The 25,160-nt window shown below is 46.4% G+C and overlaps 2 protein-coding genes across 15 annotated transcripts in view; one reads left to right on the top strand and one right to left on the bottom strand.

Moving 5' to 3' along the window:
• Positions 1-665: 665 nt before the first annotated feature.
• CUNH12orf43 (chromosome unknown C12orf43 homolog) overlaps positions 666-25,160 on the bottom strand; it is a 40,461-nt gene continuing 15,966 nt past the window's right edge. For 2 of the 14 annotated variants that reach the window (XR_003536392.1, XR_003536394.1), the window contains exons 8-13: positions 19,205-19,361; positions 12,547-12,723; positions 6,918-7,047; positions 6,083-6,300; positions 1,470-1,667; positions 666-1,162 (exon numbers count right to left, since the gene is read on the bottom strand). The gene's annotated coding sequence lies outside the window, so the exon portion shown is untranslated. The other 12 variants (XR_003536405.1, XR_003536396.1, XR_003536398.1 and 9 more) reach the window with 12 other exon arrangements.
• Positions 8,152-25,080, top strand: HNF1A (HNF1 homeobox A). The gene is made up of 10 exons (XM_027696674.1): positions 8,152-8,967; positions 15,857-16,056; positions 16,820-17,006; positions 17,304-17,542; positions 18,313-18,470; positions 20,201-20,402; positions 21,645-21,836; positions 22,113-22,234; positions 22,525-22,666; positions 23,235-25,080. The coding sequence occupies exons 1-10, from the start codon at positions 8,633-8,635 to the stop codon at positions 23,360-23,362; spliced, it is 1,905 nt and encodes a 634-aa protein (XP_027552475.1). The 5' UTR covers positions 8,152-8,632; the 3' UTR covers positions 23,363-25,080.

Genomic DNA, 25,160 nt, shown 5'->3' with positions numbered 1-25,160 from the left:
GCCGCGCCGCGTGCCCGCGCTCGCGCACGGCGGGGGCGGGGCCGCGCCGGGGGTGGGAGGGGCAACGAGGGGGCGGGGCCCGGGCCGCGCGCGGGGGGTCACGTGCCCACAACACCCTCACGTGCCGCCGCCGGCCGCGCGCAGGCGCCGTGGGACGGGACAGAGGAGCAGAGGGAGGCGGCGGGGCGGGAGGGGCGCGTTGGTTGTCGGGCCCGCCCGCGCCGCTACCGCTGCTCGGGGTGAGCCCCGCGGGCGGGCGGGTTCGCTGCGGGCACCGGGACCCGCGGGGGCACCGGGTGGGAGCGACGGAGCTCCCTCCGGCAGAAAGGCAGCGCGGAAAGCGGGTGGGTTTTGAGGCTGGGGGCTTCCCCGGGCTTGCGGCGGGAAGCCGCGATGCCCGAGGTGATGCCCACGGTTACTCCCGAGCCGGCGTCTCCTTTCCCGCAGCGGGCACCGGAGAAGCTGCTCCCCGCGATCCCCCGGGCCAGGGTCAGCTCCCCCGGGCTGGCGGGGCTGTCTCGGCTCCGTCCCGGTGGCCGGGGGTGATCCCGCTCCGCTCGGGGTACCGGGCTCCTCCCGCCCGATTCCCGCAGGAGCCCGTGACCTCCCGAGGAGTTTGGGGGGTTCCTCTGATGGAAGGTTAGGCGGTAAATGCACCGTTCAGGTAAGGTAGTTCATACACGCCGGTGGTTTAATTTATTAAATTCACAGGTATTTCTGGAGATTGCCGTGGTTTTGAATTTGTGATCTTGGAAACCAAGTAAAATCGGTAGGATGAGATGCTCGAAGTGGGTTTTTAAGGAAGGAAAATAACGTTCCCTGTCCTTTATGTCCAAATAAAAATTACATGCTCTGTGTTATCACCAGCCCTGTATCAAACCTGCACAAGTTCCAGGCAGGGGAACTGCTACATTTACACTGATCTTGTCTCTCCCCTCCCTGGTTTCTGCTGCCAAACCCTCCGTCCTTCCTTGTTTCTGCCAAATGCAGAAGTGGTGTGTTCTGCTCCCACCTCCTGGGAGTTCACTTGCAGCAGTTTGTGCAAGTGGGGCTTTGTGGAGTTTGGATCAGTTGTCGCAGTCCAGCTGGGCATTCCCATTCATTGTTTTCCAGCGTGGGAGGGACAAGAGCCAGTTTGAACATACAGTTGGACATGACGTAACTGCATGGAATATAAATAGAAGAACAATGCCTGGGTCTGGTAAAAATAGGCATTTGTTTAAAAAAAAAGCATGGAGAAATTCTATGCTTTAAGAGAATTTTCCTACAATCTTCAGAAAATTAATGGGACATTGGGACATTCTCATTGCACCTGCAGGGATGCCAGACGCAATTTGGAGCCCACTCTAGTTTATTTCTGTTAGTGGATTGAATAAATTAATTTCATTCTGTCCATCTCGTTATGGAAAAATCTTAGCAGGGTGTGTGGTCGTGACAGAGGATTAAAAATAAGGAATATCTCATTTCACCTCTGTTCTGTCAGCAGCTGCTGTGCAGTCCTGGGTGGATCACTTCATCCTTGCTAGCTCAGTTCCTGCATCAATACAGAGGAAACTGCAACATGTTGCAGCCACCTGAAGTTTTGGGATGCAGCAGCAGGAGGATGCTGCATATGCAACACAGGTTCTCTTGGTCTTGGTGGAGGTGACGCCTGGGATTCTTCTGTCCTAGTTAAACAGTGCTTTCATTAAGATGGTGCTGGACTCTGAGGGCTTCTCCCCCTGTATTTTGTGCTTCAAAAACAAGTGATTTGGGTTGTGTCACTTCAGCATCCAAATCCTCTGATTTTCACGGCCCTTTGGCCTTGTGGACAGGGACGACCTTAGCGCTCCTGACATAATCAGCACTTTACCCACTTACCAACATCTGTTTGAGAATCGGATTTATCAGCTGTGAGGTGGAAACACTCCAAGTACTGTGACTGGCCAGCTCATGGACTCCCTGCTGGGGTCAGTCCTGGCAGCTGGGTGTGCTGGAAGGACGGGAGGGTGAGGAATGCTAACATTCCCTCTCATCCGGCTCAGGCTGGACTACCTTGCAAAACTTTTGATCTTTGCCCCACACACAGTCCCTGTGCCCAGCTCAGTGGACACAGAGCTTTGGTGGATGTGGTGCAAGGAGAGAGGAGGAGCCATGCTCAGAACCTGGAGCTCTGGGTACACAGACAAGTCAGTCCATTTTGGAGGAAATTCTGGAGCTCCCACATACACACAAAAGGTAAAAGATACTCGGGCTCTGGGTAGGACTTGCACAACTGAGAACTTCCCTGCTTTTGTTCTCCCGCAGCACAGCAAGAAAATCTACAGGAACACTTAGATAATGACCAAATAATTTGGAATCCTCCCTGCTGTGGTGGAAACCCAAGTGTCTGGAATGTCTGTGCTACCCTTTTCATTGATTGTAACACAGTAAATGTAAGAGGAAAAAAAGAACCTCTCTGTCCTTTTAAATCACTGCAGGGAAAGATAAATCAGGGCTTCAGCCTTGTCTTGGCACTAAAGAGCCTTCCTTAATTTTTTTTTTCCCTGAGAATTGGATGTTAAACTGATATTGGTATCTATGAAACAATATCCCTGCTTTGTGTCCTTATTGAAGTAGCTTCCAGTTTCTCAGTCTTGCAAAATTTCCAGCACATTAATTTGGCACAAATGATTTATAGCTGATGAGCAATTAAAGTACAATTTCTTTCAGCATCTCAGGCTTTGTGACTAGACTACTAAATGACTTTTCAAGCTTGCTTTATCATTATAGGATAGCAGTGGGATGAATTCACAGGAGAAATTTATTCCTCCTTGCAGACCCAGCATCTGCTCTTACTGCAAATTGGAGCACTGCTTGCATTCCCCAGATAATTTCCTCAGCATATCTTTTGTACAGTCTTTCTTTGGACCTACAAGAGAGCTTTACTCTGAATTTCGGTGACAGTTTACTCTGACATTACAAAGTCCTTCCAAAATACCTGTTCTGTCTGGAACCTTTGATGTAGACTGATGCTTTGCTTAGACCTGTCAAGGTATTTCAAAACTAGGAGCAAACAAAGCCTTTTTTTTTTTGTAATTTTTATATTTGGAAGGTTAGCTCCCAGAGGCAAGTGTGGTGGAGAAAAATCAGATGAAAGTACTGGCTACAAAGAGTCCTCACCTCCAAGTTGTTTAAATGTCAGAGGATGACATTTAGCTAACCATGTCTTGATTCTGCTCTAATGGAGGTGGAAAGAACCAGAGTAGCTTCGTGTAGACACTTCACCTTTCAGGAAAGGACATGACAGGTAGAGTTGTCAACCCTGCTTGGTTTTGGGAGGAACAAATAGCATGGAAATGAGCAGAAAGGGAAGGCAAAAAAAAAAATAAAAATCAAGAGATCCAGTTCTGACTGTACAGCTGGGAGCTACGCTGGGCTATTTGCTTGTAGGATCCTTGTGGGATTCCCCTCGATAAACACAATTAAAACTGCACTGACCATAAGTGTGACAGGATTCTCTTCACTACCACCTAGTGGGAAACTCCTTCATAACCCAACTCCAGAGCTGCTCCTGCTCTCCAGCCTCATCCTGATGGTAAAACAGGGAATAAGTGTGTGTGGGGGAAACCGATGGGTGACTGGGAAGGAGGACAGTCCTGCTTACCCATACAAGTGGAGGAATATGTAGAGAGAGCCTGTAATTTAAACCCATTATCTCACTATGACTCCAAGCTCTGCGTCCAGCCCAGTTCCTAATGGTTGTTACACCTTCCTTAGTTCAGTGAGACTCCTAAAGTTTAACAAATGTAAAGAGTAAAATATTTGTCCTTCTAAAAGCAACTGAAACCTGCAAATAGTGGCAAGCAGAAACCCAGGGAGTTACTCCAGTGTCTCAGTCAAAAGGTAGCCTTGCACCTTCTTGGCTCTGGAAGTTTTGGCTGCACTATTAAAAAGTATGGAAGGAGGCACCAATGAAAAAACCCAGCTTCCTTCTCTTTAGAATCACATTTTTCAATTACAATCACATATTTACAACAAAAACTACTAAATTGGAATGTAAATGGGTATATAGTTGAAACATTAAAACCGTGTATTTGAGCGAGTCCTTCCCCACTGAGATACTCGGGGTTTGCACAAATCGCTGAAATCCAACCCCACGAAAACAACATATAAATGACAATTATCTCTGATCTTTCACACTCCTGTTTGCCTTTTGGGACTGAGCTCCCAAAGCACAAATAATCACCAGGTTTGGTGCTTGTGTAGCTTTCTTCCCCCCAATAACAGAAATGAGGGTGAACATTATCATAATAGCTCTCACATTTCAAGGAGGGGATTATGTTAATGTCATTCAGGCCAGTAAAGCATTTAGCAGTCTCAGCAGGAAGAACATTAAAATGGTAAAGAATTATTAATAGAACCGTTTCTCTGTGTTTCTTTTGCCAATGGCAATTTTACCACCCTATTCAGGGAACTACACGGGCTCCCTCTGGAAGCACTTTTATCATAAATACATTTAGGTTTTTTCCCTTCTCTGTATTCTCCTTGAAGCCACATTACACTGGCTTTATCCCAGCAAATTACTGTATTTTTCATCATGTACACTTAATAATAGATATTATTCAGTAAATTAAAACATCAGAGGTAAAAATGGTGTTGATACAAGAAGCCAGGCATTGGGAGCCTGTTCTGCCTTCCATGCTGTTCACAGCACTCTCCTGTCCCTTACTGGGGCTTTGCCCAAGTGCAATAAGCAGAATACAGACCAGTAAGAGTAAAATATAAGGGTAATGTTCCTATTGTGTACCCATTTATACTTTCATGCAGTTGTTTTCAGTGTTAGTAAGTAATCCATTTAATTAGTAATTCAATATTACGTGTAAGGCAGAAGGGATTAATTTGGAACACTTAATCAAGGCAGACTATTTTTTATCAATAAAATAGAATTTCATTAGAGGAGCTCATGACATCCTTGCCTAGAAGGATATTGGAGAATGCTGGGAAGCCAGTTTTGTAAAGTAGCTCTCACTCTATTTTCAAACTGTCTGCCACTTCAGGAGAAGAAAATAATTTTTAAAAAATGCATTGGAGTTATATTCAAGTGTAGTAGGAGAAAACAAAGTGTTGAACATGTTTAAATAATCTTTATTAAAATTGATATTAAAATAAAATAGAAATCAGACTTCTTGTGATTACTGATATATTTTTCCAATCTGCATCCAAATGGATTTGTTAATGTAACATTGTTTGTGAGCTTGTTATTAAGCTGACCAGATTAGTGCTGTAAAGCTGCTTATGTCTTGTCAAGAAATACTGAATTTGAGGGGTCTCAACCACCAGATTAATTACACCTAAGGAAAAACATTCTGCAGGGAAAAAAATACAGAACCAAATACTGCAAACATGAGGAAAACAAGCAGGTCTCACTCGGTGTCTCTGAACTTTCAAAGTTTCCACTTGCACATTACCAAGATCACATTAATCAGAGTGATTTGAGAATCAAGTCATGGCCTGGGAAATTGCTACAATTGAGGAAATCAACATATCCTAAGCACTGGTAACAGATGAAGATGGGTTAGCAAACCCAAGACCCCTTATTTCAAATATTCATTCTCAAGGCACAACCCTTGAGCACAATTCAGTTACAGGAGAGCATTGGATTATGGCCAGACTCTGCAATTGAGCTCCTGCTCTACTACTAGAACTATAATCTAACTGGTAAAAGCTCTGCAGCTTCCACCCTTGGCCTCTGCTGTTCTCATCACCTCACAACTGCACATCACGGCACTGGGAAATAGGATATTGCAATCCTTAGTGCCAGGGTGTAAAATAGGGATACTGGCTAATTTGCAGCAGGAATCCCCTCCATTCCTTAAATCTGTAACATTTAAGAAACACTGAAAAGGTCACTGGTTTTCCTGCACTGAAGAATCTGAAATACTTAATGAAGTGCTGAACCATTCAGTGGCACAGCCCGGCAGGTCCCAGTCAATGGCAAGATCAAAGTGGGTAAGTTTGCTGGTTCTTTTGCTAATTCCCCAGGGTCCTGCAGTTTAAAATGGACAATTCTAATAGACCAAGGGAAAAAGCCCTTCAGGATAAAGTGACAGAGAATATTTACCTCCTCCTTAGTATTTGAAAGGTTTCCATATTCAGCTAAGGGTTCTCCACATGACATCCAGTTGTAGCGTTCAGTGAGGTCCCAGCATACAAACAGATGTTCACTTCTGAGTTTATAGACTTCAAAGTTCACTGGTTTCAAAAAAAAGCCTCTGCAGTTGAAGGTCTCCAAGGCAAGCAGAAGCAGCATCGTCAGGACTTCTGTGTGTATAAGGAATCCTTGAAACCACACAATATAGACAGATAATTTGTTGCTGTGCTTTCTTCTCTTTACAACTTCCATTGATAAATATTGCTGTTCTTTGTTTAAACTTAATAGTCTGTGTCCCCATTTCCCCTCAAGCATTCAACAGGTTTATATACTTAGAGAATATAGATTGGGCAATCTTTTAAACAGAACACTGGTAATATTTTCCATCTTAGTTTAGGTAAAAGAAATCACCATGCCAAAGAGAGGCAGAAATAAGTAACACAGTGTGACAGTGTCTCCTCTGTCACATATTGCAAGAGCTCCACAATCTGTTGTCTCTGTTTGCAAAGTCCTTGAATTATAAGGACATATCATGCAGAAACTATAATGTCACGGTAGGACACGGTAATTAGAATTGACAATTACTGTTATCAGCCAGTAATGGTTGGCATGTCTAGCAGGGGCAGGGGGGAGGAATAAAGGAAAACGTGATAACAAATGAAATGCATGGAAATGTGTCAAAACATTGATAGGACAATGCCAAGCTCACCATTCATTTCTTTTCTATTGAGAGCGTGACCAAAAATAAAATATTTAGAAGCTAAACATGTCTTTTTACATCAAAGCTCATGTGAAAATTTCTTACATTACATGTTTTTACGTGGACTCTGAATTGTTACTTCTTTTTATCCACGCAAAGGAAGTCTTCTGTGTCCATCTGAGCTTTGTTAACGCCCTGCAGGGAGGCCACGTGGTGCTCTGGGTGCAGACCATGCCTGAAATAAAAGCCAACAGTTACACCAGACCCACCCCAGCCCTGTGCCCAGAGGGAGGAGGGTCCTGTCCTGCTCCTGCTGACTCAGGAGCCTGGAGAGCACGGCTGACGGTGCCCACAAAGGGAAAACAGGGGACAAGGTCCTCTGCAGCATTGTCTTGGGCCATTACCCAGTTTGGGGAGAGCTGTACCAGGCTCCTGTAAGCTTAGGTTTGATGGGAGTGTGTAGACACAGGCAGCTGCCCCCGGGAAGCCTCTATTGAGACAACACCTTTAAATCCTCCAAGGAATCACTCACATGAGACACTCGTGCATCGAGGCCACATGTGCACATCAAGTTATTCCCCAATTTAGCCACTCAAAGTAGATAGGTTCATTCATATTATTTCAGACCAGAAAAGACAATGTAGTCATAAGAAGAGAACCGCAGAACTGGAGAACTGCATTAAGTGACTCCAGCCGAGCCAGGGATCGTGTTTTAGGAAGTCACCCGATAGGTGGGAGCAGAACCTCAGAGCAGGACTGGTATCAAGAAGGAAGATGATAAATGGGAACCACAAGCCTGCCCAGAGCACTCATCGGAAGCAGAGGGCAGTTGATGATAGGACAGGGATTTTTAGCATGAACCAACACCCAGGGCTATTCCTTATCACATCCTTCAATCACGGGCTCAGAGGGCCAAGGCCTGCAATCCCCTGAATTATGTGGGAACACTCCTCTTGCTCATCAATTAAGCAATAAACATAGCAAGTTAAAATGAAGGTACTAGTGTTTGCACATCAAGATACCCAGGCAAGCCAAAACCAGAGTGAAAAAGTCACTTAAGACTTGATGCTCTGCCACAGAATTCAGCTGGAGCTCCAGAATGTCCTGCAAGTCTTGGGAACGTTCACATAGATCCCGTGGTCACACTCCTCTGCTGGGGGGTGGCACAAAGGCCAAGGAAGCTGCCAGTGTGGCTTTCTCTCAGCCCAAAGGGCTCAGACTGGCTGAACTTCACCACTGCCAGAGCTCCGAGCGGGCTCTGCGATATTCCAACAGCAGCACCTTCTCCTGAACCACATGCAGCCCAACGCGGCTCTTCCTTCTGGGCACTCCACCTTCTTCCTTCTCCAAAACTATTGGGGCCAGAAGAAAGCCATGCCTCTCCATCTTCCTGTCTTTCTTTCCATAGCTCACTTTTCCATGCTGCAGACCTCCTGTCCTTCATTTTCCTCACCCGCTTCCCTCCCTTTCCCCCTCCCCCTGCTTTCTCTCCCTCTGCACTTTGTGAACTGCTGCGGCGGGTGCTGAAGTCCAAAGTTCAGTAACTTGCTAAGCACACAGATAAATATGAACCTTGGAGAATTTACATTGCTCCAATGTAAACAGATAGCCAAGGGTCCCTTTATCAGCACTGGCTCAGGACAGTCGTGGGGGGTCTGAAGTGGCTCAATTTTGTATTTTGTTTTTTTTGGGGGGGCGCAAAGGCGGGAGGCTGCGCTGTGCCCACTCTCCTGACAGTCGGGCGTGTTACCTCAGGAACATGGTGTAGGGAAGCTGGAAGCAGGATAACCCAAAATCCAAGAGGCACCAGGCTGAAGACCATGGTGTCGAAGCTGAGCCATCTCCAAGTGGAGCTGCTGGGAGCGCTGCTGGAGTCGGGGCTGACCAAGGAGACCCTGATCAAGGCGCTGAGCGAGGTGGAACCCTACGGGCTCCAGAGTGAAAGTCAGCGCGCCATCAATGCCCTGCAGACAGAGAAAGGGGAGCCCTGTCCCGACATCCCCAACCTCCCCAACGGCATCGGGGAGTCCAGGTTATCAGAAGATGAAACCTCCGATGACGGGGAGGAATTTACCCCTCCAATAATGAAGGAGCTGGAAAACTTGAGCCCTGAGGAGGCTGCTCACCAGAAGGCTGTGGTGGAAAGACTATTACAGTAAGGACAGATTTACTGCTCCTCTTTGCTGCTTTCTTGCACTCTCCCTCTAAATCTCTTCTCCTTTCCCCTTCTGCTCAGTTCCCTAGTATTCAAAGTTGATCTACCTGCACAGAGACAGCCTTCATCCATGGCAGGACTAGCAGCCCCCTAACACCCCCAGATTCTTTATAAATGCTCAAATTTTTCTTTCATCTCACTTAACTGCATGAAGGAAGCCATGGAGCTTGATTCAACGTGCTTATAGCATCAGGCTCCAGTATAGTCCAAGGCCTGTAAAACCTGCATCTCTCTGACTGAATGTCAGGGTTTAGAATTTAATTTTTTTAATAGGATTCACAATTTCAGTCATCAGGAAAAAAAAAATCGGTCACTCTGAGCTGGTGCTACATTTGCCTGAGGATGTACAGCAAGGTGAATTTGTAATGTTTCCCTGCTGTATTTAAGGAGATTAATACTGTTAATTTCACTGGGGTTTGATGTAGATTATTGGGCAAAGACAAAGCAAGAGAACTCGTTCTGAGTGCAAAGTTCCCTGACTTCAGTGGGGATTTTTCTTGTAAAAAGAGCACACACCAAACACATGCAAAGGTTAAAACCTGGATAGAACACTCTGCTTCTACCATCCACTGCCTGTCACAGCTACAAAGGACATACACAGCAACAACTACAGCTTTCACTGCCACACAAATTTGCCTTTGTAAAAAGCATTTTTGAGATCAAAAGACAGGAAAAGTTCCCTGAACCAATAAACCTCACAATAGACTCAAATATTCTCCAGGTTTCCCATTTGGGATTCTCACTGAGATTACAATTCCTATGGGTGACCCAAGAGGGTTGTCCAAGCAAGGATTAGGTCCATCCTACCATCTATCACAGCAGATTCTTGCCTGTTTTGGGGGTATTTTGAAATGACAAGGTGATAGAAAACAAAGAGATGCAGCAACATCCTGCACTTAAAATCTTCATTTAAAATCCATCTAGAGAATTTCTCAGGCTTTCTGATCACTCTCTTTCACTTGCAGAGGAAATCAACAGAAAATGTAACAGCATAAGCAAACATCAAATCCCACCAGGAAAGGCCAGAGCTAGAAAAACAGCATGACAAGAGGCAGCATTTGCTGTAAATACCTTAAAAAACCCTCCCTGGCAGACTGGGAGTTGATGACTGTGCAGTACCCAAGAGAGGAAAATTCACTGGATCAGCTCTTACCTGGGTGGTGAAAGCATTCCCAATAATTCAGTCTTCTTTCTGGCCCAGTATGTCTCTCATTTCTTTCCCACTTCCAGCTCTGTCCCATCTTTTAGTCTCCTCTGTTCCCTTTATCTCTTTCAAACCCTTTTTACCTATTTCCCTTCTCTCCTCACTTTTGTCTCTGCTGCTGTTTCTCCCATTTTGTTGTCTCCTTGGCTGATTCTCTCTCTGCCTCCCACTGTTTTCTTCCCTTCATCCTTGTCTCCTTCTCATCTTCCTGAGTCTGCGTACAGGTCTTGGGGTAGTTTGAGCCCAGTGGCACCGGGCGGGCCCTGGCTAGTTACTAATTATCCAATGGCTTTATTATTTCTCTTATAAATTTATAGATGAAAAGACCCTGATAAGCTTTTCGATCATTAACTTCTGATGGTTTATCAAGTATCTCTCCACAAAGGAAGCCATGGAAGCTGCAGAAGCCCCCATGGCTTTGTCCCTTTTCCTGTAGGGAATGGGTGAAGCAGGACTGAAGTGCCATCTGCTGTGATCCGAGAACAGACACAGGGATGGAGGGAATCCCTTCCTGCCACCCTCACTTCAGCACCAGTTCTGGCTTCTGATCCTCCCTGCCTTTCTAGGATCTTGCTGCCAGTGTGTCCTGTGCTTACTTTCAGCCTCACCACAAGTCTTACCTCTCTTGCAACCCCGTGATATTAATTATTAATACTCTCTGATGAACAGTCTCACAGCTGCCTCCAGACAGTCCATTGAGCAGCATTACCATTTCAAAAATGGGAACCAAGGTACAGACAAATTCTAGGACCTACCTAAACCCCTGAGACAGCATGCAGAGGACTGAGCAAGGACAGGGATCTCCTAAGCCTCACACTGAGTCTTAATTCCAAAAGCTTTACCCTGAAACATCTGAGTTCTCTGTCATCAGTCCCTCCATCACAGGATAGAGCAATTGCCTTCTGCTGTTAAGGGCAGTATGAAGGCACCAGAAGCCTCAGTGTCAGCAAAAAATTACAAGTATACTTATGGAGGAATATAATAGGTCTCAATTAATCAAGGTGAAATGAAAACAGCAGGAAGTTTGCATTGACATGTTTCAAATTTCTCATCCAAGTGACATTGTGTCTGAGAACTCATTCAAGCAGCTGAACCAGTATCAGGGGGTGAGAATATCTAAGAAATTGTTACTTACAAATAAACTTTTCTTGGTTTTAAGATGCCTAAAAGTAATGTCCTTAAAATAGTGTTAAAGAACCTTAAGGCAGGGCACAACAGTCTATAATAGAAATTAGTCCCAGCAATAGATAAAAGAGAGGAAGGCAAGAATCTCCATGCCCAGGCAATCCCAATAAAAGGTCAATGCTTGCAAAGCTATTTCAGCATCTACACCAGGATTTCAAATCCAAAAAAACTGATGGAGGCACTTCTGCTTTTAGGCAGAAGCCTCTTTGGGCATTATTAATTCCTGGCCTAGTACTGTAGACCAGATTTTAACAGAGTCTGACTTGTGGCAGCTATTGCTGATACAAGAAAGTCTTTGTGGTAACTTCAGCCATTGCTTATAAAGTAGAATCAGGAAAGTGTCCATTGTTAGGCTTTCCAGGAATTGGAAAGGGAAAAAAATGACAGTACCAAGAGACCAAGCATGTCCTCGCAGGACCACTGACGATGAAAGCACAGCTTGGAAAGCTCTAGTCAAAGCTGAGTAAAACAGGATGTAGGGAAGATACACCCTGGTACACTGGGTGCACCTATGGGTGTTGATTAGATCTTGCCCCCACAGACAAAACATGCTAAAGGCAGTTCAGATATTAACAGGGGAATTAACATATTTTCATTTTGTCCCTTCACATGTCTCACTGATCTTCTGTAAATTTACAGTTTGAATAAAAACATTCTTCTCGTATCAATCCACACAGAAAACTAATTGCATCTGTGATAAGAAATAAATGACTCAGTAGGGAGTTTGAGCTGTGTGGAGAAACTCCCAGGTATTCCTAGAGTAGAAAGCAAGAGAGAGGCTACCTTGGGGGAAGGGACAGATCATACAACTGCAGGTAAAGCAAATGGAGAGAGGAATAGCAACAATCCACCTGTAGGGCAAGGGGTGAAATTCCATTAGGAAAGAAAGAAATTGAGATAAGCTACAGATTTCCCCTGGAGGCAGGGATAAAAGTGTGTTTTCCAGGAGGAAAAAAGAAAACAAAGACATATAATGATAAAGGTTCAGTCTTCCCCCCACCTTAGAGTGGCTCTAGCTGGGGAATCTGGAGATGAAGCTGCCACACCCCTTTCATTTCCACATATAAACCAAGATGAGGCAAACCAGGCCAAGTTCAACAGAAAGGAACTGCTGGGATGGATGGTCTTACCTTCCCTCTGTGCCCAGCCCGGCTCCAGGCTGTGCAGGGCTTGCAGCTCCTGAGGAAAGGGCCAGAGGATGGTCCTGAGCACTTCACAGCTCTGAACCTCTGCTTGAGCAGGGTCTGGTCCAAGGCAGCAATTCAGAACCCACCTCAGGGAAATGAAGGCTTCTCTCACCTGAGAATCTGAGAACAGGAAAGAAGGAGAGACAGAGAGGATGAGGAAAAGGAGGGGAAAGAAAGGAACAAAGGAGAAAGAAAGAGAAAAGTCAGGAAGAGCGAAGGAGGGAGAAGGTCCCCTGAATGTTACATCTCCAGCTCTCTGGAATGGGTTTTCTTTAATGCTAACAACTTGATATTTACTTTCCATTTAAATTTGAGATGTTGCTATAAATTATCAACCAGCCTCTTGTTCCCTTTGAGTTTATAACTAACTACCTGGGTTACTTATTGTTCAGGTAACAAAAGGGAGGTGAAAACGCCCTTAAAAAGTGACCTCAGAAGTAAGAAAATGAGAAGCTGACATGGAGAGAGGACCCAGGCCCCTGTGGTGGGGATGAGCCACGGAGAGGGGCTGTGCTCACATGGCAATAAGCAACTGAGAGCAGGAGAGCAAGACCTCAGGAGAAGTCAAAAGTAACTGCATGAGAAGAATTTGGAGACAGAGATTAGACCCTGGAGAACAAAAGATGAATGGGGAGACTGCATCTGGGGAGAAAGGGAAGCTAAAAGGCAGAAAACAGGCTTGGAGGTAGGGAAGGAGAGCTTAAGTAAGGCAGAGCCATTTCTGCAGTTCTGACTCACTGAAGCAATTGAGAGCTTAGTGTAACTACAAGCAGGAGAACCAGGTTTAGAGTGAAATCTTCCCCTCTGACAGTCCATGACAGTCTTATGGCCAGTGAAAGAGCAAACGTTTCAACTTATGATGTCTTAGCCAATGGTGGAGGCTCTGCAGGTGGAACTGTGTATTTGGGCAATGGTTCATGAGAGGGTTCAGCTGATCAGACTGTCATCACTTGTACTGTGGTGTAGCCTTTGCCTGAAGGATTGCTGCACTGACATCACAGACTGTGCTTTGACAACATACAGAGGAGCCAGGATTTCATACAACTGTCCCAGGAAATCACACTGTTCTAAGATTCCCTGCACTGCTTTGCCTCACAAAACTCCCTGCTTTGTCCAAAAGTAGACAAAAACCACAGGGCTTTAACCACTGAGAGAAGAGACTCACAGACACTTCCTGCTTTATTCCTACCACAGAGAAGTGAAGATCTCAACGGGGAGACAAAAGTGTCTCATGACTGGGGTGCAGAAAGGAACCAACATGTAACAGAGGCTTCCATCAGTGGCAACACAGTCTTTCCTCTTCCCATTCAAGCCAGAATTCAAATCTAAGAGACCGGGTTCCCAGTCAGAGTCTTTTCTCCTCTATAGAGGGACTTATACAAGGAGTGCAGGGTGCGGGTGCTGGATAGACTATCACAGAGGGAGGAGATTGATTTAGGCAGCAGAAGTGAAAAAGAAAACACACTGAGGAAAGAAAAGCTTTCATAACTTCAGCCAAATGTGAGGCTTTTGAAAGACAAAGATGGTGAAGGGAAGAGGCTGAAAAACAGAAGCCTCTATGGCAAGTGTTCCATTGTAAAAGAGAAACAAATGTTCTATTTTAAGCAGGTTCTTCAGAAAGCTGTAGCTGGCACTGTTTCTGTCATACTTTAACTGCTGTGGAGCTGCTCCTTGGACTATCAGCCATTGGGAGGCTGCAGGAGAACAGAGATAAGGCTGTTTGTACTGAGAGAACAGGTGTGGACTTTGTCCTCCTTATCACTTTGCAGCCTCCGGCAACCTCCTGAGTCAACAGAGCAATGAGCAGCAGCACAGTTGGTGCCTGTTGCTCAGACATGTGTGGTCTTGTGACAGTTTCTGCACGATCCCAGGTACCTTTTTTCTCCCCACTGCTCCTTTGATGCTGGTGTTGAATGTGACACCACTGTCTTTCCACAGCAAGTAAACCAGTTCCTCCAGACCTTTCACACAGAAGGCACAGAAAGATGCTCCTGTTGAAGTGAGCCAGGGGCTTTTCTGCAGAGAGGCTCCTGCACTGTTTGGACTCAGACTGCCTGCTTTCACATCTTTATTGCTACTGTGACTTTCAGCTCTGGTGAAATCAATACACACAACGAAGTCACAGTCATGTTTTCTCTGTTTTCCTTAGGAACCTCCATGGATTTTCTAATAGGAGATCATAAAACCCAGAGATTCACATTAATTATAAAATCCCAAATCAGGTTAGCTTCTCAAGTTTTGTGTGCAGGTCTGAAGCAGGTCTATTCCCTCAGCTGTTACTCCAAAGGAGGGTGGCAATAGGAGAAATTGGTGATTTGCCTGTTGTTCTTTATTGCATTTAGAAGCTCCAAGTGGCTCTAGGTGTGAATCAGTGTGTTTGAATAACACATAGCAGATGTGTAAGAACATAATCCTGGATGACTTGACACATACATATGCATACAGAGCTGTCACATCACAGGATAATGACAGCCTGCTTCCATTTCCTGAATTATTGCAAGGCAACCCAACCTGGACCAGAACGAGGACATGAGCTGGGTTCAGCCTAATACCACAATCAATCTGTCTTAGAAGATTTAGTACATCCACCCCAAGCATCTATGCCTTAAAGAGAGGAGGATAGAGAAGAAAAGTTATGTAGGGAAAGGGAAGAGAAAGGTTGCCTCTGAAAAGAGATCTGTAGTCACAGAACATCTATCTGAATACTGAAATGCAACATCACTTCCCTCCTCATACCATTCCTCATCAGCAGAAAAAGTGCTTTAAATCCACAGTACTTGCCAGCAGAAAGGTCCATTCCTTGCTCACATCACTGGTCAGCACTTTCTGTCATCACAGATGACAACTGCCTAGAGAGAACAGCCCAAAACCATGCATGAAAATGAGCAGAGACAGCAAAGATCATGGCCATGTACTGGGAAAATCCCTTGGTAACTGAAGAGCCTCCTCCTAAGGGGAGATCAAAGTACCTACAAAGAGCAGTTCAAAGGAAGCCAGTGCTACATCTTCTGCACTTTATTTCCAGTGCCATGCAGTTCTTACCCTGAATGCAGAGTTCAAACTGAACGAGGCACCCCACTGAGGAACTGAGCTTTCCCTCCTGCAGCCAGTGAACACTGGCCTCACCAAACGTGCTGGTGATGACAGGCAAGGTGCCCCTCAGGAGGTACCAGTGCACTTCCTTGGAATCCAGGTCTGCTGAGAGCAGGTGTTTGATCTCTCTCCCCTGAGAAGTGTTTTCTGCTCCTTGCAGAGAGGATCCCTGGCGAGTAGCAAAGATGGTGAAATCCTACCTCCAGCAGCACAACATCCCTCAGCGTGAGGTGGTGGACACGACTGGTCTGAACCAGTCCCACCTCTCACAACACCTCAACAAGGGCACTCCCATGAAGACCCAGAAACGGGCAGCCCTGTACACCTGGTACGTCCGGAAGCAGCGGGAGGTGGCCCAGCGTAAGTACGGCACCAACTGTTCTCCTCTCTCCGCCTCATAAAGGCCTCTGCTCTCCCTGGATCACCCTAACTCCCTATTCTTTTCAAGGAAAAATAGAAGCAAAAGCCACTTTTAGCAGTTAGCTTAGAGAAGTCTAGGTCAGTATTCAGTGGTGAGGTGAACGAAACAGGACATGGGAAACCACTCTCCTCATGGCAGTGACCCACCTCCCCCTCTGGCTGGCTAAGGAGCAGCCACCTAATGCTCCCTGTTTGCAGGGGAGGTTTAGATGGGATACTAGGAAAAAATTCTTCACCAAAAGGATTATTAAGCACTGGCACAGGCTGCCCAGGGAAGTGGTAGGGTCACCATCCCAGGAGAGATTTAGAAGACATGCAGATGTGGCACTTGGGGCCTTGGCTTAGTGGTGGATTTGGCAGTGCTGGGTTAATGATTGGACTCGATGATCCTAAAGGTCTTTTCCAACCTAAATCATTCTATGATTCTATGCCTTCTCTAAACTCAGCTGCATTTGCTTTCACTACTCCAAGGTGGGAGCAGAGATGCAATGCATGTGAGAGAACCATCAGGTATAGCCCTGCTAGAAACATCAGTTTTAGCAGATTATGGCACTTTATTTCCACTTTATTTAGATTCAACCCTCCATCCTGTACAAGATATTGTCCAAGGGTAAGCTGCATTGGGCCTGCTAGGCACCCAAATAGACAGAACTATTGGAAATGCTTCCAAAAAGCCAACACCCTTGCCCTTTTGTGCCTGCAGAATTCACACACGCTGGCCAGGGTATCCTGACAGAGGAGCCCATGGGAGACGACCTGCCCACCAAGAAGGGAAGAAGAAACCGCTTCAAGTGGGGTCCTGCCTCCCAACAGATCCTGTTCCAAGCCTACGAAAGGCAGAAAAACCCCAGCAAAGAGGAGAGGGAGGCCCTGGTGGAAGAATGCAACAGGTAAGGGTGGCTGTGTGGCTTTGAGGAAGGGGGCACAGCAGGGCCCCTCTGTGTCCTGGCGAGAGGCAGGGCAAGGGCACAGCAGTGGGTGTCACCACTGACACCAGCCACGTTGGAGTGAAATGCCACAACTGAGCATTCCCTGTGCACAGAGGACAAGGAATGCCTCCTGTCCTGCTGTATCAGGATCACACAGCACAGTGTGCCAGACTCCAGCCCCTTTGGGGCTGTGCACTTACCCTGTGTCTCCAGCTAAGCCCAGCTCAGCAAGGCTGTCCTTGTGCTTTCCCCCAACAGGGCAGAGTGTATCCAGAGGGGTGTTTCCCCATCTCAGGCCCAGGGACTGGGCTCGAACCTGGTGACAGAGGTCAGAGTTTACAACTGGTTTGCCAACCGCAGGAAGGAGGAGGCTTTCCGGCACAAGTTGGCCATGGACACCTTCAGTGGACCCCAACCCACCTCTGGCCCTCCCCTCACTCCTCACAACTCCTCTTCCCTCCAGCCACCAGCTGCTCTCTCACCCACCAAAGTTCACGGTAAGAAGCAACCAGAGGGAGATCTGAAATTGGGGGTGAACCTCCCCAAAGTCAGTCACCAAAACTGTCTCCCACATCCACCCCTTCAGGAGGTGAATCTACAGACAGAAAAAGCAGACTTGCTACAAGGGAAGAGCACAGGTGGCAAAGAGCCCATGTCTGTGAGTGAGGAGAGTGGCTAGAATGGCAAGGGTGACAAAGTTCAGTAACAAAGCTCACAGCCAAAGCTGTCACTGTGACACCCTGCCCTCCCTCCCGGCCAGCAGGCAGCAATCCCCTTTGGAGGAGTCATCCCTGCCTGCTGTCAGAAGTCAGCTCTATATCCTTCCACTTGTGTGCCCCTTTCTCCTTCCAATACCTGCCCCATCAAATTTTTTAGGATCAGGAAAGGTCATTCTCCATCCAAAAAGAGCAGAGCTTTTTCAGCTTCACAGGCCAGAGCTGGGAGTTGCTCTTGCTCTGGGAAGAGATGATCTCATCATGACTCTCCTCTTTACAACCACATCCAGCAGGGTGGTTTCCAGTGAACCCTGCTTGCTCCCTGCAGCACTCACAGCCAGTCAGTATTTGAGGAAGCAGCTGCACCAAGTTACAGAGGAAAGCCAGGGCAGGGTGTGAGAAGGCCTGTTCTTCTGGTTCCCCTACTACCCATTAAGTCCCTGCCCAAACATCTGGAGGCAAGTGCCTGCAAAGGCAATTCAATTTAGCACCTGCCAAAGTTTCTCAGTTTCTCTTTTTTGACAACCAGTTTCCCTCCTGTTGTGATGCAGGAGTGAGGTACAACCAGCAGCCAGCCAGCGAGGCAGAGTCCTCCAGCAGCAACCCCCACGGGAACAGCTCCATGGTGACCACCCAAACCATCCTGCATCAGGTGTCTCCCCCGGGACTGGAGCCCAGCCAGAACCTACTGAGCACAGACACTAAGCTGGTAAGTGATGGATGCTTCAGTTCTGCTGACTGGAGGACATCAGCTCTGCTGACTGTGGTCACAATGTGGACTATTCAGAAGTAGTTTTTCCCAGGATGTTCTTAAACCCACCTTTTCGTAGAGATACTACAAAGTCACTTTGCACTGACCACATAAGATCAACAGTCCTGAGACACAAGTGCCCTCTAAACTGCAGTGAGGGCAGGAATTAGAGCATGAAACCAAGAAGCCATTTCCTTATGAGCAATCAAAACAGCCTATTCTGAAAAAACAGCACTCAAAGTATGACATGGTTTCCTTCTTCCCAGAAAACCCTGTTCTCTCCTCCTTTCCACAGTGAGATTCTCACCTCATCTTCAACTCTCATCTGAACTCAACACATCTCAAGATAGTTGATCAGACCAGTGGGATTAACAGAACACAGAACCACACCTACATCCACCTTACCTGTAAAAATTAAGCCCAACAGCCTGTATGCAGACAGCACTGGATATGTAGATTGCAGCAAACCGCCTTCTCAAAGCCAATTTCCTTTTGAGGTCTGATTACACCTTTGCCCACATAATTAGCAGTGAAGCACTAGAACTACAACACACAACTGATCATTTCAGATTGCACATGTTCCTTTGCTTACAGAGAAACAGTTGGCAGAAGTTTGTATTAGTGCAAGTTGGCCTGAGGCAAAGTTAAGGTCACTAAAAATGAGTATGATTTAAATCTCATCAGTCACTCACTTTGCTGCTTTCTGGTCTCTTGCTGAAGAAAATAAGTCTTTTATGAGGTCCTGGAAATCTTCTACGTCTGTCTTCTAAAACTGATATCAAGGTGGTTTGTCACACTGTTTAACCTCGTGGTGCTTATTCTTACTAAAGGTTCCTTACAGCTTTTTGTCTGAGGGGAGAGAAAAAAAAGTGTAATATAAAGCATTGAACTTTCTCTATCAGCCAAATTATTAGAATGCTTTTTTGCTCTTCCACAGTACTTTGATTACAGGTCCCTAAAGGGCCTTGCAAACTCAGAACCCCACTGGAGCACAGACACAAGTTATGTGGTTCATTTTAGAGGCTGAGAAAACAGTCAAGTTATTAAATTTCTCAAAGACAGACTGAATCAGCAAGACACACAAACACAGAACAGTCCTGTTCTATCTGACAGGTACTTCTCCTCTCTAACAGCAGGGAACTGCCAGGTAACACAGCCTGAAAAATACACTGTGTGACAAAAATAGTCTTATGGGACTGACCAGCAAGTCCTTTAAAATCACAATCACTGGCCACTAACAGACACTTGCAGGGAGAAAGGGAAATACAGGCATTTCTCGGGGGAAAAGGTGAACAAAAGAGGAACTCCTGCATTCTGTGCTGAACTCTGCAGCTAGAACTATTGTGTACCCAAGCCTCCTAATTTCTCTGAGCATCACCTTCTACCCTTAGCTGTGAAAGATAGTCTTTCTCTAAAAAGAATGCACCAGGCCTAATCTCATTCCTGTTTGAAAAACCCTTATGATTTCTTAAATGTGAAAGAACTAAACTCTCAGTTTACTCTCAGTATGTCAACAGCTGACTTGTGCTAGTTAACTGAGCACAGGGAAACTGCAGACAAGCAAATGTGAAGCCTTCCTAGTTAGCAAGGGGTCAGAGCAGGCAGGAAGAAAGGGAGGATGTTTCTCACAGCCTTGGGACTCCCCAGCCTGCTGCAGGTGGCATATTTAGGGTTCTCCTTTCCCACAGGTGTCAGCTCCCGGAGGAACCCTCCCTCCTGTCAGCACCCTGACTGCCCTGCACAGCCTGGAGCAGAGCCCACACGCCCTGAGCCAGCAAACCCAGAACCTGATCATGGCATCCCTGCCGGGCGTCATGGCCATCGGGGCGGGCGAGACCCCGTCCCTGGCTCCCGCCTTCACCAACACCGGAGCCTCCACCTTGGTCATTGGTGAGTTGTGCCCTGCCAGGAGTCACACAAAGAGCTGCCTGGCACTCCTACAGCCACCTGCCCCACTTCCAGAGGCAAAGGCACTAAGCTGGCAGTGACACACGAGAGGAAATTGTCACTAAGGATCTTCAGCAGCACTCGGCACTTGCAAGTTCCAGTGGGATTAAGGGACAGATGTTCCTCACGTTAGAATTACGTTACACACAAACCCACGTCTCAAGAGTAAAGGGACTTCTGCAATCTATTCCTATGCCAATGTTTTGGTTTGCTGCTCTTCATCTTCCCAAATATAAATGTAATACTGCCTTAAAACTATGAAAATTGAAGCATGTTCATGGTGCTTGAAAGACAAAACATACTGTTCCACTTCCTGCAAAGAGCAGCATATGCCTTTGGAATCCACAGTAATTACTATTTTTTTATATTTTTCACTTAAACAGCTTTTCTGGACTTGTATGAGATTTCTTTTCATTCCAAGACTAGTCTACTGCCAAAGTGCATCTCATTAGATACCGGAAAATAAAATGTATACTCTCCTCTTACACTTTCTTCCCAGGAAGAAAGAGGCCTTATTTTGTTCCATGGTGACAGCTCTGAATTAATTTCCATTTCCATTTATACCTCAGATTATGATCTGGATTCAAATTCTGTGCAAACAAAAAACATAAAATTGGAGTGCTGAAGAGACTTGTTGATTTACAGGAATAGGTTTAGAACAGCTGTGGGAAAAGGGTAGTAATGTGTGAAACCTTCTACCTGACACAAATTCCATAATTTGGCAGCCCTAGCAAAAAGAGGTTAAACTCCACTCCATCTGGCTGGACAGCTACAGTCTAGTTCTGTTGCCAAGAGCTTCATAAAAAAAAAAGAGTAAAATTAACTAGGCACTGAAATGATGCTCTCAGTTTACTTCTGAGCAAGGCCTCCCCAGTGGACCTCTGTGTCAGGTCATCACTAAACTGGAAAATGGGCTACACTGGTACACAGGGATGTAGACAGGAACAAGCACTGGAAACCAGAGGTGGGGTTCTGCAGTGCACATTTTGCACATTGCCACTTCCCTCTCACAGGCATGAAATCTATTCTTCATCACAGATAACTAATGAAACTCCTGAAAAGCAGGATCTGCAATCACCCTGCAACAACAGGGCTGCCACAATGACTGTGTTACACCCCCATTGCAGAGCAGCCACACTCCCCCCACAGTGTGTGACACCACTGTCATCAGTCCTTGTTTTCCAGGCCTGGCCTCAACCCAGCCTCAGAGTGTACCTGTGATAAACAGCATGGGGAGCAGCCTCACTACCCTGCAGCCTGTCCAGTTCTCCCAGCAACTGCACCCATCCTACCAGCAGCCCCTCATGCAGCAAGTCCAGAGCCACATCAACCAGAGCCCCTTCATGGCCACCATGGCCCAGATACAGAACCCTCACGGTAAGAGCATGAACTTGTTTGCTCAAGCAAACAAAAATAAAGCCTCTGTTCTAGGGCATTTGCTGGGAATTGGGCTTGCAGCACTCTGGTTTCCTCTTCTGCTATTGTTGCTCTAATTATGAAATTATTTTTCTATTGCATTCATCTCCCTGTCCCTCCACTCCCAGCCTTTCAGAGACAGACAGCAGGTCCCCTCGCACGAGGAGAACAACTCAGCCAAACCAGCCTCATGCAAAGCTCCAGCATCCACATGACCTTGTTTTCTTTCCTGCACAGCTCTCTACGGCCCCAAGTCTGAAGTGGCCCAGTACACACACACAGGCCTCTTACCACAAACCATGGTGATAACAGACACAGCCAACCTCAGTGCCCTGACCAACCTGACACCAACTAAACAGGTAACAGCACATGCCTTTGTTCCCCACCTTAGAACTGCACCAGTCTGCAGGCAGCTCCTTGCTTGTCAAAGAGGTTTTGGGTGTGTGTGGTGTCTGTGTCATCCCAGCAGGACCATCTTTTTTATCTCCTCACTGGTGCCAGCTGAAGTACTGGAGGCACTAGAGAAAGCTCCTCACTGCATCATCAAGGAGGATTTAATTGTCCTTAGAAACAGCACCTGCTCAACTCTTCTCTCACACCTGTTAGAAGGGATGTAGAAGCCAGGCACTGTTAACTCTCTTTTCTCTAGGCATTCACCCCTGACTCAGAGACTCACACCGAGTCTGGGATGCACACACCAGTGTCACAGGCACCAACAATCCACCTACAGAACCAGGACACGACCATCCAGCACCTTCAGCCAGGCCCGCGCCTCTCCTCGAGCCCTGCGGGTAAGAGCAGCAGCCACTATTGTCTCAAACCACATATTGCCCAGTTTCTCTTCCCAACACTGCAAAATCCAGTTAGGAAATGGTAACTGGGGCTCACAATTCCCTAAGAGGGCTATACCAGTGTCCTGAAGGGGTCAAAAAGCTGGTACAAGGAAAAAATCCAGAGTACATTCTGTGTAAGGCCAGATTGTGGGAATGGGCTCCTTCAGAAACGAAAGGAAAATAACCTTAAAAATATTGGCAAAATCAGTGTCGATGAGTATCCAGTCCTGTGGGCAGTTTTCAGGGCTGAAAAGTCCAAGGGTCCCTCATGAAGAGACTTCAGCTGGATCTTCCCAGTTCTAAGAGAACTAGGAGATCAACCAGAATCCTCAAAACTGAACTCTCTGAAGGTTGCTGCCCTCGGTGTTTTCAGGACCTATGTAACAGCACACAAAACAGACAGACAAAAGGAGTTAAGCCCCTACGCCAGGGGAGTGCAGCCATGGTGGAAATGTGAGGGTGTACACACAGGGGAAGGGGCCTGCAGTGGGAATCTGTACTGACCTTGTGCCTGTGCCTTTAGCAGTGTCCTCCAGCAGCCTGGTGCTGTACCAGAGCTCCGACCCCACCAACAGCCACAGCCAGCTGCTGCCATCCACCCACAACGTCATCGAGACCTTCATCTCCACACAGATGGCCTCCTCCACCCAGTGATCACCACAGCTGCCCCCAGGGTGACTCAGGTGCAACTCCAACCGTGTTTGCCCTCACTGTCACCTCTGTCACCACGGGAAGGAAGGGCTGCTGCGCTGAGCCAGCCCCCACTGCCTCACACAGACCCCTGCTCAGCTGCCTCCAGGAGAGAAAATGTCTCAGGCTCCAGACAGAAGCCAAGGGAAGATGATGCTGGCACTGCTTAAATCCACTGCCCCCCCCCAGAAACAGCAAATCCAAACCCCACAGGCCACCACAGAATGACCAGACATCCTTTTGTGGCTGCTCAGGAGGAAATCCCACCAAGCCAGGGATCTGACTGAAATATGGCAGCAGTGCCAGGGCCTGGATGGGGCTTTCATTCAGCTCAGCTTTCATCAAGCTGGGCCTGTACAAACCTGCCAACACCAGACTACGCCATGAAGGAAAGAGCAAAGCTGAGCTGCCAAAGAAGGGACACCATCTTTAAAACACTCTCCTCCTTTGCTGAAGGATCACCAATAATAACAATAACAGCACCTTGGAGGCAAGAGAGAGAACTTGGTTCCTGACTTTGCAAAGAAAATCACCAAGAAACACATTTGGGAAAGGCTTGGCACAAACCTGTCAGCGTGGGATCACTGACTACAAGCTACGAATCCTTAATTAACAACCAAAGTACCAAACATTCTCAGTTACAAATGACCTGCTCTAAAATCATGCTATCCCAGTGGAAATGGCTTGGTTATTTTTGATATAGCTCTGCTTTGTTTTAAATGCAGAAATTAAAGTTTAACAGCAGCAAGGAGATTCCAGTTCTCTGCATTAACCCTGTGGATTCTTATCTCATGTGACTTGCTGAATGATTTGGAGGATGGCATTCCCCACTGGTCCCTGACACTGCACAACACCTGGGAGGTTCCCAAGCTCCACAGAGAGTAGAGGTTCCTTCAGCTTTCTCTATAAACATGTCAGCTTGGATTCATTTTACCGAACGTGGCTCATTCTTGGCTTCCCTGTAGGCTCGATTCTGTAGCTCTTGATATGCAAATAATCACCTCGGGGTCTAAGAGTCTTGCCTGCACTAAGTGTAGGTTTTTAGTCCCAAGGATCTACTCATATAATTCCTCTTCTAATTATTCCTCTCTATTTACTCTCAACATTCACATCACTGATATGTCATTAGCCAGACACGAAGAAAGCCCCAGTTAACAGGGTTTTGTGACTGAAACTGAGCTACTCTTTCTACTGTGAAATGGATAAAAAACCTTGAGACTAGAACATGCTCAAGACTCTTAAAAGGTTAAGACACAAGAGAAAATTAAAAAAGGAAAAGCCCAACAATGAACTTTTCAGTTATATCTGGAAATTACAAAATTGCAGATGTCCATTACAGGTTTCATTGATAGGAGCTTCCTCTAGACACCATCAACAATTTCAGGCACTAGATTCTCTGAGGAGTTTTATCCTAGAATTGTTTCCTAATTTCCCATGTGCATCAGTTGCAAATATATACATAACTTCCAACTAGCACAAAAATAATCTTAATCAAATAAAAAGGTAATGTTTAGGCCACTAGCATTTGAAAGCCCAGGTCCAAGCTGCAGTGCACTGCAGTTTTAACTGCCCATAAGACAAGTAACTTGTGCTGGCACATTCAGATTACAAGCCAATTTTCTACTTGGCTTTTCCATTTTTTGGATGCCAACTGTGTTTTCTTGACTGAAAACCAGCAAGGATCTTACAGCAGGTTTCCCATGCTCAAAGAGCAACAGTTCACTCTTTTGGTTTCTCTAATCTGGCTTTCTGGTCTCCTGAT

The sequence above is a fragment of the Neopelma chrysocephalum genome, unplaced genomic scaffold (assembly GCF_003984885.1).
Source record: "Neopelma chrysocephalum unplaced genomic scaffold, ASM398488v2 Primary Assembly neopelma1_116, whole genome shotgun sequence".
In the NCBI taxonomy this organism is placed as follows: domain Eukaryota; kingdom Metazoa; phylum Chordata; class Aves; order Passeriformes; family Pipridae; genus Neopelma; species Neopelma chrysocephalum.
The sequence above is the reverse complement of the archived record's forward strand: the minus strand, read 5'-3'. Positions and strand labels throughout refer to the sequence as shown.